We start from the raw sequence: 12,005 nt of genomic DNA, 5'->3' as shown, positions 1-12,005 counted from the left end.
TCGTGTTTGCCTCCAAAAATGAGAACCTCCGTTTTCTCCCCATTCAGCTTGAGGAAGTTCTGAACCATCCAGCCTGCGACTGCCTTCATACAGTTTTTGAAATTTAAGGTCGCTATGTTCACCGATTGTGATATGGAGACCACAATCTGGGTGTCGTCGGAGTAGGAAAGAACTTCCAGCCCAAAGGATCTTACAAGCCTGGCAAGTGGGGCCACGTAGATGTTAAAAAGCGTGGGGCTCAGGGAGGAGCCCTGGGGTACCTCACACTTCACAGGCTTGACTGGCGAGAGAAAATCGCCCAGCTTCACCCTTTGCTTCCGCTGGTCAAGGAAGGATGTTAGGAGGCTGAGTGCTGGACCGGCCACTCCCACCTTACTGAGGCGGCTAGCTAGAATGGAAGGGGTCAGGGTGTCGAAGGCCGCAGTAAGGTCTAACAGCACCAGTAAGGCAATCTGGCCACTGTCGACCTTAGTGCGGTTACTGTCGACAACCACTGTGAGCGCCGGCTCAGTGCTGTGAGCCTTCCGGAAGCCGTGCTGTGAGGGATCCAGAGAGCTGGAGCTATCCAGAAAGGCACTCAGATGATGATTAAGGTGTGCCTCTAGTAGCTTAGCAGGGGCAGGGAGGAGAGAAATGAGGCGGAAGTTTTTCAATGTCCCAGGGTCCAGAGTAGGTTTCTTCAGCAAGGGCTTGACAATGGCCAATTTCCAGGGAAGGGGATAGACGCCCTCCGAGATTGCCAGATTCATGACCTCAGCAAGGGGGGGTAGTATTACCTCCCTGCACTCTTTGAGAGTTTTCAAAAGACAGGGGTCAAGCGGGGATCCGGACTTAAGTTTGTCTAGGAGTGGACTAAGAAGCTTGGGAGTGAGGAGGGGAAAATGAGTGAGGATGCAACAGGGTTCGGGCTTCTGAATTTCCAAAGGGGGTGCGACGATCGAGGCGGGGCTCCCAGGACTAAGGTTGATAGCTTCCAAGTCTGTGTATATGTCCATGATCTTAGTATGGAAGAAGGTGGGGATCTGATCACACAGTTCTTGGGAGGCGACTATGGGGTCAGGTGACTGAAGGAGGGACAAGGTGTCAACTATTTTAAACAGGTCCCTAGGGGAGCTGAGTGAAGCAGTCAGTTTGGCGAAATGCGCCTTCTTTTCTGCCAGAACCGCAGCTTTATAGCCCTTGAGAAGTCTTTTGTGTTTGTCCTTCTCTATGGAGTCCAGATGTAGCCTCCAAAGTCTTTCTTGTTTCCTACATCCCTGTCTGAGGACCCTGAGGGAGTCTGAAAACCAGGGAGCAGAAGGTCGTTTCCTGGCAGAGTAGTATTGCTTAGCCGGAGCTAGGGATTCAACGGCACCTGCCAAAGTGTTTGACAGATCAAGGGCCACAGTATTGGCACCACTTCCTAACAGAGGCTTGATATTGGACATGAAGGGGGTAAGTGTATTGTTGTTTAGCCCCCTAAAGTTCCTCATCGATTCCCACTTGTTATTATCCAGCTGAGGCACAGTAGAGAGGGGAAGAACAAGATTTAGGGGAACGGCCAAATGGTCCGACCAAGACAGGGGGAGGGGAGACCCAATCTGAAGCCGGGGCCTCAGCCTGTAGTAATGACATCACATCCACTGCAGACCTTACCTCCACTGAGGCCACAGGCCAAGGACAGCAGCAGGGCCCAGAGCTGCGGGAGATCTTCATGTCGTCGTCCAGTGGACCCCATCTGTAGAGCAGGGCCGAGAGTGGTGAACCGCCTGGTGGCGCAATTCTTCGTCCTCGCTGTTCCACTACAGCAGTTGCTTTTCCTTTTGACGGTCGTTCGTTCTGAGGAGAAGGGGCAATTTAAATCATGTTCAAGCTTGTTTGGAGCATGCAAGCACATTACTTAAATACCAGTGAGTGTGGCTGTGTACTACCTGAACAGTCCTGTTTGTTGACAGATTCTGCAGTCACTCTGACTGGATCACTTATGATCCTAACCATTCACAGTGACGGACGTTTTTTGCAGTGGGCTCAGTGAGTAGTTGGTAGAGAAAGTGTCACTAGAAGGAATTCAGCTGTGTGTGTGGGATGGACGGGATTGAAGATAGAGGGGTGGTCAGTGGTATGGGGTGCCTGGAGTACCTACATACCCTAAACATAGTGAATTACAATAACCTCTTATTGCACAGCTCCTAGGGTCTTCTAGGTGCACACGCTGCAGCTGCGTGCAATTCATGTCAATTAGGTCAATATTTTGGTTCTTCCAGGCAACTCTTCGATGGCTGAGAACCAAATGGGTTCAGGAGGTGCTGAGGTGGCTCGGTGCCGGTCTACTATGCGCCAGGGAATATTGAATCATAACAACGAAGAGCCATGAACACACCGTACAGTCTTTCTTGGTATCGTTAGGCTGTGTTTTGGTGTTTAAAGGTTATCTTAAAGTTGTAATGGCCCTTACATAAATCCGGAGCCAGTCTAGCCTTTTGGAATTCCACAAAGCCGCCTCGCATCCTCCTTTCTGAACGTGCATGGTGCTGTGACTGGCCATTCAGAGTACGCAGATGTGTTACTAATGTTATATTCATGGGGGTGGCCACCCGCCTGTTAGGGATGCGCGCAGCAGGGCTTTTCAGGCACGGCAATAAACACACACACACACACACAGTGTCTCTGTTAGGCGCGGACTGCCTGGCGTAGCTCTGCCCATATTTATTTATACTCGCACTCACGCTGTCCGGCGCTAAAGCAGGGTCTGGTACTTTCCGGTGCAGGCTGGCAGCAATCTCTAGTCTGCTGACCGTTACATCCCATCTTAACTCAGTCCTTGACTGGATCTTATGAGTCTCACAGTTCACTTACTTGGCAGGCAAAGTCTCTCACGCGAGTGCTCGGCTGGGGGTTCTCTCTCAGGCCATACCTGGATGGGCCCTCCCAGGAGCTGGATGCAGGGGCCAGGGGCGATCCCAGGGCCTCCAGGATTGCCTCCGAACCTGCAGGCGAAAGAGTCGGTCCCGGATGGTGGTCCTCTGACTCTCAGGGTGCTTCTTGGCTGGCGCTGGGTTCTTCAGGGCTGCCAGCGAGGTCAGTGTGAAGGGTGGGGTTGACTACTTGTTTAAACCATGAGATGTTGCGGGTCACGGTTTCCCCCTCTCTCTGCGGTCACCATGGTCCCATTCATATCGACTACTGTCCAGTAACTGTGCTCATATCGAGTTCGGAATTTTCCCCCTGGCCTCCGGTGCTTTAAGATGACAGTATCCCCTTGCTGTATTCGATGGGACACCGCTCTTCAGGCCTGGCTGGCGGTGTTGTTGCGCTTTTCTCTCCACCTGAGGGCACCCTGTTTGTCAAATGGAAGGGGGGGTTCACCCTGGTGCTGTAGGGAGGCCATCCCGGCGATTGCTGTTGAACATTAATTCCCAGAGTGCTTGGGGCGTTGGGTTGTGAGGGGTGCTCTGATACTCCAGTAGGAACTTCTGCAGTTTCTGTTCTGTGTCACTTTGCTCTGCTACTGCGATGCGAAGAGTCTTGTTGATTGTCCTCATGAAACGTTCGATCTCCCCATTAGCTTGGGCCAATGCGGGGTAATGCGCCTATGCCGGATGCTGTGATGTTGTAGGAACTTGCGGAATTCGTGCCCCTGGAACAGGGGTCCATTGCCACTTCGGAGTTCCTTCAGACATCCGAACATGGCGAATATCTTTTCTAGATCGGGGCCAACATGCAAGAAGGCTTTGGAGTTCCCACATTCCACCACAGGATATTTTGAGTAGCTATTGATCAGGGCTAGTGTGACTCAGCCGTCAGGGAAGGTCCTGAAGTCCACGCTCAGCTTCTCCCAGGGGCTTTGCCCCTGTTCCTCAGTGTGAAGAGGTGCAGGCCTGTTGGGCCCACACGTCACTTGACAGGATGGACATCTCCGGACTGTCTCTTCCACAAGGGCATCCATTCCCGAGATCCAGAACTTCTCCCGCATGCAGGCCTTCATTTTCTCCACTCATTGGTGCCTTCTGTGGGTGAGTTGTGTTGCTCGTAGTTGAAGGGATGCAGGGATGATGATGCGTGACCCTCTGAGTAGGATGACTCCTTGGGTGAGGCCCAGCTCATTTTTGACTCTCCACATGTGCATTCTTTTTCTGGGCTTGAACATGAGTTTGCGGATGGTAGGAATTGACGCCACTGCCCTCCTTGGACAGCGTCCCGGACTTTGGTTGAGACTGGGCCCCTTTCGGCCGCTGGTGACACCCCTTCGAGGGTCAGCGCCCGAGGGCACGTGAGTTCTGAAATCAAGTTCAGGTGGGCTTCGGTGGCATCGGTGCTTGGTTCTTCAGCTCCCACCCCTGATGTGTCTGGGTGTCTCAAGAGGAAGTCGACTGGGTCCTTGGCGCCAGGCCAGTAGGCTACGTCCAATTCTTAGTGCTGGAGCCCGATGGCCCACCATTCGATGCGTGATGGTTGGTGGGCCGCTGATCCTTTGAACAGCAGCACCAGGGATTGGTGATCCGTGATGACGGTAAATGGGTGTACGCATATGTTTATGCGGAAATGTCTGCAGGCCCAACAGATTTCCAGGGCTTCCCTTTTGATTTGAGCGTATCGCTTCTCGGTCGGGGATAGTGCTTTGCTGGCATATGCTAGAATAGCCCATTGTCTCGGCTCTTGCTCCTAAGTGAGGACGGCCCCATGGCCTACGGGGCTGGCGTCCACAAGTATTTCTGTCTGTCTGGTGGGGTTGTAGTACACCAGTGTGGTGTAGTCAAGGAGAACGTTCTTGATGGCTTGAAACACAGTCTCTTCGGCGGGACCCCATTGCCACATGGCGTCTGCTTGGGTGAGGTTTCGGAGTGGCTCTGCGAAGGTGGCTAGAACTAAACGACCACAGTACGTAGCCATCCCTAAGAAGCTGCAGACCTCAGCCATGGTGAAAGGGGCTGATGCGTTCTTGATGGCTTGGGATTTCCAAGGGTCTACTTGTATGCCCTCCTGTGTGAAAGTGTGGCTAAAGATATATATCCCTTGTTAGAACAGCAGGCGCCTCTCCTTTTGCAGGGTGACCCCGTGGTCCCGGAGTCTTTTTAGCATGGCTCTCACAGGCAGGTAGTGTTCTTCAGCATTCACATTCAACACACCAGGTTGCCCGACCAGGATCTCCTTTACTGATTTTTGGAATATTTCAGCGGCAGAGGATATGCCGAAATTCAGCCGTTTATATCTTAGGAGTACTAGGTGTCCTAGGTGTGTGCTGATGATTGACTGTCTTTGGCAAGAACTAACTGATGATAACCTGCATTCAGGTCCAGCTTTGAAAACCATCTAGATCCGTTCAAGTAGGCCCCAATAACATCCATGGTCGGCGTTATGTGGCGGTCGCGTCGAATGGCCTTGTTGGGAAGGCGCATGTCAATACAGAGTCTGATCTTCCCCGGTTGCCGAGGTTTCTCGGCGATCACCATGGGTGACACCCGTGGTGTGGGCCCGGACACCTTCTCTATGACACCTTGATCTTTCAGCTTTTGCAGCTCTTCTTCCACTAGCGGTCAGAGGTGAAAGGGGATTCTTTAGCGCTGTTGGTGTGTTGGTCGGGTCTATGTTTAACTTAATGGGGGCCCTCTTTATTCATCAAAAGGTACCCTTAAATAGTTCTTCAAACTGGCTGAGCAGTTCTTTCATCTGGTCAGCTTGTACGCTTCTGGTGAATCTCACTAGTCCAAGGTCTTCTGCTGCGTGACTGCTCAGCAGTGTGTCTGCCTCCTAGTTGATAACATGGATATTTATCGTGATTTCGGTGTCTTCGGACCACACGGGCACCGTCATTTTGCCTTGGAGGGGTAATGGTGAGTTGCTTCCGTATGCAAAGATTTTTATCTTTGTGTCTGAGCTCAGGTTTGGACCTCAATTTGTTGTATTGCTGGATTCCCATGACTGTCACTGATGTTCCAGTATCAATTACTGCATTGACTTCTGACCCTGCGATCTGTATCGTGCATCGGGCTGGGGCTGTCCCCGACTTTTCAGGGCTTGGGTGAAGGAGACTAGGTACGTCTCTTCTTCATCCTCTGATGTGGACTTGTTCCCCTGGTAAACTGCTTGCTCTTTCCTCTTCCCTCCTGGTGGGGATGCTAATGAGACACTCGACAGTTGGAGGACTATCCTCCGCATCTGTTGGGTCGGTTCCCTTCCTTACGCTGTGTTTTCTTTCTGCATAGTGAGGCGAAGTGGTTCGCAATGCCACAGTTGGTGCATGTTTTCCCTTGCACCGGGAATGACTGTGAGAGGTGTTTCTCATATTTGCAATACCCACATTGATTCTTTAGGGTTTGTGGCTGGCGATCCTGTGTTTTGTGTGCCTTATCCTTCATTCTGACAGTGTCAGCCCGTTCAGGTTTGACATCGCCGCCTTTCTCTGCACCGCGTGTCAGTGCAAGGTCCATCTCCTCTGCCCGCACCGCTGAAATGTCATGTGAATGTGCCAGCACTAGGATGTTGTTCATGGGTATGTTCGGCTGCCTGAGTATGAGTCCTCACAGGACTTTACTGCGGATTCCAAGAATCAGTTGAGCTCTGATCTTTTCCGCGGCTCTGTTCCTCACGAGGTGAGTACTGGCCAGTTCTCTTAGCTGTGCATGGAAGGAGTCTACTTATTCACCTTCTCTTTGCTTGGCTTGCCTCAGCTTGAACTGCTCAAAGTCTGGCTTCAACTGGAGATCAAAATGTGCGTTTAGGGCAGTGACTGCCGCTGCATAGTCCTCAGGGGGCCCTGTGTTGGGCAGATGCTTGAAGAGCAGGTAGATCTCTTCCCCTGCTTAGTGGAGAAGCAGTGAGCGTATCACAGCACCGTCCTTTTCTCTGGTGGCAATAAAATAATTTTCCAGGCGGCCGAGACAGGTATGCCACCTTGGTGCTGCTGTGGCAGGGTCCGCTGACTCGCTGAATGGAGGCAGCACTCCTGTGGGAGGGTGGTGCATTGTCGCTGGCACTGGGGCTTGTGCGTCATTATCCTGGTCTCCCATGGTGGCAGCAGTGAGTTCTACTGGACATCCTTTATGAGACTGTCTCCCAATTTTTATGCAAATCGGAAGACCCCATTTGGCTTCTTTAGCATCTTTGAACGGACATTAAGTAATTCATGTGACCAGTTACCCTTGCTTGAGAAAGTTATTTCCAAGTGGCAGAAATTATTCACGGTTTCCACTCTGGTGCTATCAATAAAAAAGGTTTTATGTTTCTTGTGTTTAGAACCACATACCATAGTAAACATTTTTGTTTTGTTAATTAACAGCTTCCTACTACCATAAATAAAAGTTCTAAACGTGTCCATTAGTCGTTGTAGGCCAACCAGAGTTCTAGACAGAAGCACAGCTTTGTCTGCATAGAGCAGAACTGGTATAGGACTACCTGCAATTTGGGGTGCATCCACCTGTAGCGACTGGAGAGCTTTGTCAACCTCGTTTATAAATAATGTAAAAAACAGTGGTGCTAAAACGCAGCCTTGGCAGATGCCTCATTTAACCTCAAAATGTGGGGTGCACTCACCACGTTGCCCATACCAAACTTTGCATGTCAGTCTCTCATATAACCTTGAGAGAAAAAGGGGAATGGGTTCAGGAGCTCCAAGATTAAGCAAAGTTGGCCACAGGACAGCATGATCAACAAGATCAAAAGCACTACTGAGGTCTGCAAAGCATAAATATTCCTCTATCATTCCTAGCCCTTTTCTAAAACCATATTTTGCTGGTGATAAAATCTCATTCTCGGTGGCCCACTCATCCAATCTTGCCAACAACACTTTAATAATCACTTTTACTGATGAGACTAAGAGCGAAATGGGATGGTAATTTTTGGCGTCCGATTTGTTCCTTTTTAAAAAATGGGAATAATTACCAATTGGCCCCTATGTGGGTGATATACCCTCTTTCACTGCTACCTTAAAAACTCTGATAAGAACAGGTCCCCATAGATCTATAGCTGCTTTATAAATGTCTACTGGGACCCCATCGGGTCCCGGAGCTTTCCCTCCCCTACTTCCATTCAGTTCTTCCTTAACCTCATCCAGTGTGATATTTACGTGTATTACTGGCCACTTGCATTGTATTGGGCTTTGGGGTCTAAATACTTCATGATCAGATGGGTTAAAAATACTAGAAAAATGTAACACCCATGCTTCACAGCTAACATGAGACAATAATTCTGGGAAAGAGTCACTTTTTAAAAATGGCGAATTAACAATTTCCCAAAATAGCTTATTGGTAGCTGTGTCTTCTGCCAATTATAATTTGTCCCACACTTGCTCCTGTAGCTCTCTTTTTCTTACTTCAAGGGCTGATTTGTAATTGAATCTTACATTTGTAATTAATTCAGCGTTCCTAGGCTTATTATTAAGGGCCTGTTTCAATTGTTTAGAAGGATATGCCCAGAAGTAAAGAAAAGCCAACCAATCCCTGACCTCTAAAGAGATGCGTCACAGAAGGCTCTCAACAGGATGGAGAAAATACCCATCAGTCACCATACGGATCCGCCCTTCATCATTTGGGATTTTATCCGTACCACCCGTCTGAGAAAATCGGTGCCACACTCAGAGGTCAACCCGGTGGTAAGGGGGTTCCTCGAAAGGTATAGGCAATGACAGTGTGGTCTGCCACTCGGTGTTAAAAGTGGCCAGAGACATGTGACTGGGGTGTGCAGTGCTAGAAAGAGTGAGAAAGTGAGAAAACCAAGAGAAAAGTGTATTAAAATTGGTTTAGAAAAAGCACTTAACAAAATTTATTCCATGTGTGCCTATCATACCAATATTAAAAATAAGTGCAACCTAAGGCTGTCTGATTATGAAGACCGCCTAAGGTAAAAGTGGTCGACTAGTTTCTGCAATCAGGGGACTGTTGCGTCCTTGCATTCATCAGGACCGAAATACAAATACAACTACTGCACCAAGTGGACTAAGTAAAGTGAAGAGTGACACCAGGAAAACAAAAACAAGTGCACATGGTCACCTGAATGCTCCGAGTGCCCTTACAGTCTGTGATGATCACTCGATCTGTAAGGTAGACTGGCCTCACCCCACCTGGCAGTGGCTCAGGGGAAGATGAAGCACTGCTCTGTCCGTCGGTTCTCCAACGCCGGCTTTGGAGTACCGACGGACAGAGCGGTGCTTCATCTTCCCCTGAGCCACTGCCAGGTGGGGTGAGGCCAGTCTACCTTACAGATCGAGTGATCATCTCAGACTGTAAGGGCACTCGGAGCATTCAGGTGACCATGTGCACTTGTTTTTGTTTTCCTGGTGTCACTCTTCACTTTACTTAGTCCACTTGGTGCAGTAGTTGTATTTGTATTTCGGTCCTGATGAATGCAAGGACGCAACAGTCCCCTGATTGCAGAAACTAGTCGACCACTTTTACCTTAGGCGGTCTACATAATCAGACAGCCTTAGGTTGCACTTATTTTTTAATATTGGTATGATAGGCACACATGGAATAAATTTTGTTAAGTGCTTTTTCTAAACCAATTTTAATACACTTTTCTCTTGGTTTTCTCACTTCCTCACTCTTTCTAGCACTGCACACCCCAGTCACATGTCTCTGGCCACTTTTAACACCGAGTGGCAGACCACACTGTCATTGCCTATACCTTTCGAGGAACCCCCTTACCACCGGGTTGACCTCTGAGTGTGGCACCGATTTTCTCAGACGGGTGGTACGGATAAAATCCCAAATGATGAAGGGCGGATCCGTATGGTGACTGATGGGTATTTTCTCCATCCTGTTGAGAGCCTTCTGTGACGCATCTCTTTAGAGGTCAGGGATTGGTTGGCTTTTCTTTACTTCTGGGCATATCCTTTGAGACCCTCTGGTACTTTTGTTGTTTATAGGTTTCTTGGGGATTGTATCCAGAGCTCGGTCTTTAAACTTCCCCTAGGTCCCCCCTACCTTAGTGTTTTTGTCAATTGTTTAGAAGCCTGAGTACAAGTATGAACCATCCCTTACATTGTAGAGTTTTTTCCCTAGGGGTAACAGTCAATATCCCATCAATAATGCTATCAATTTTACAGACGTTAGTTAACATCATGGTGGGATTAACATCCTCCTTAAGAAAGTAGGAAATATCTGTCCCACATTTTACAACAATGTCACGTAATACTTTAATCGGGTCTACCACCTCCCATTTGATTTGTGTTCCATTGGTCTAATCGGGGCGACATTGACATTATGATACAATTATGATCACGAAGTAATAACTGTGCGATCCTTGGTGTAGAACACAAATAAATTATACATGTGGAAATTAACACATGATCAATCACAGAGGTTGCCTTCCTGCCTATATAGGTTTGTATCAAACCGCCCTTAATGTCATGGGCACATTGTAACAAATCAAGGTCGTACTTCGCCATCATTGTATTTAATGCTCCCCCATAATTGTTGTGTGGGATATGTATACAATCGTCACCTTCATCACTCTTATACCCACAGGCCTTAGTCATAGACAATGGGCATATTTGTGTGCTAAAATCCCCGACCCATATGGTTGCAAAATTGATATTAGTCGCACCTACGAGATTATTAAGCCCTATATCTAGCTCGAATACAGCATTGCTGCGAGTTGAATCGAACACATTATTATAATTGACCAGGATCACATCCCTACCATCTTTACAGTACAACCACAGAATCTGTGAGTGTTCTACTAGTGTGATAACTCTTTTAACAACAGCGGGGAGTTTATTTGACGTAAGAATTAAAATCCCTCCTTTCGCTCTAGCTGCAGTGGAGGGTACTGCAGGTAAGCTAAATGAGGTAAACCCTTCTATGTAAACATGATCGGTACACCAGGTTTCTTGCATACAGATTATGTTTTGTTTGTTAATGAAATCTATCCATCCTAGTGAGTCCTTTTACTCAATAGGCCAGCTATATTCTATGTGACAATTCCATAGCCATTTTCAAATATTTTCCCTGATTTATCATCAAAATATTCACATTTTCTTTCTTCATCCCTACTTGTGTATGGGGTCTCTTCATGTAAGCTCTTTACATTTAAGGGGGTGTTTGGTATGGCTACCAATAAATTATTGGCATTTGATACTCCAGCTTCCATCAACCCGTCTCCAGTAGAGTCAAACGCCACATTGGATAAACGGGCAACACTATGTCAGTCATTTTCTTGTAAAGTAGTCAGAGCTTGATATCTGTTTGACACCGACAATGCATATTGAGAATAAATTGGCAACACAGGGGTCATCCTGGAATGCCCTCTTTCAACTCCCCTATTAGGTGCAAGCCTTAAGTGCCTATAAAAAAAGCTAAGGGGTTGTAATGACGCATTCTGTTTGAAGTGCAGTGGTGCAACTGCTCTGTCCAGAGTGTTCCTTGCCCAGTTTGGACTTCTAATCTCCTCTTAGACTCTTAGCTAAGGGGCCAATCCAACTTTCTCTTCTTGTTAGGACGATCTTGCTTGCATCTCCCACTGGGTAGCCACAGTTCTTATCTAGCCAGTGGACCACTTTGTTTTTTAGGGTATCATGTGGTTCCCTTCGGCCCGGCTGTAACGGGGGCACACCAACCATAACTGCCACATACTGGCAACATTCTGGTGGTAAGTTCATGGAAATGCCTGCTCTTGCCTCAGAGACCCCATTTTCTCCTAACTTAGTATGTTTTGTAGTTGGTCGATTCAGCTCAGACCTATCCCCTCTGGTTTGGCATAGTTGGCTATTCAGGGTCTGTTGACTCGTTTGGGGATGATTGACTATCGCATTACGTCCATATTTATCCCTTATATCTACTTTGTCACGGGGTCCCCAACCTAAATTACTGCTAGTTGCCGTACTTGTTGCCATACTTATTGCCTTATCGGTGGTAGTTATTACCGGAGGAGTAGCAGTTATTCGATCTTGATTGCTACAAGAGTTGCAATTTGTGTAGGTTGTAAGGTTATAGGGGCCCCTTGATCAATTAGACCATCACTTGCATGGACTGGCAAATTCTGCAGCGGTCTTTTCTTTTATTACTCTCTACCATTACCTGGCTCTTCTTACA

General features: G+C 48.1%; 1 protein-coding gene across 3 annotated transcripts in view; it reads right to left on the bottom strand.

Moving 5' to 3' along the window:
* The window catches only part of LGALS3BP (galectin 3 binding protein), a 150,624-nt gene that overhangs the window by 128,032 nt on the left and 10,587 nt on the right, over positions 1–12,005 (bottom strand). For all 3 annotated transcript variants that reach the window (XM_086931072.1, XM_086931073.1, XM_086931074.1), the window contains exon 2: positions 1,636–1,818. In XM_086931072.1, the coding sequence (XP_086787198.1) occupies positions 1,636–1,717 (82 nt within the window). In that variant the 5' untranslated portion in view covers positions 1,718–1,818. The remainder of the gene's footprint in view (positions 1–1,635; positions 1,819–12,005) is intronic.

Source organism: Lissotriton vulgaris, chromosome 7, assembly GCF_964263255.1.
Source record: "Lissotriton vulgaris chromosome 7, aLisVul1.2, whole genome shotgun sequence".
NCBI lineage: Eukaryota > Metazoa > Chordata > Amphibia > Caudata > Salamandridae > Lissotriton > Lissotriton vulgaris.
The sequence above is the reverse complement of the archived record's forward strand: the minus strand, read 5'-3'. Positions and strand labels throughout refer to the sequence as shown.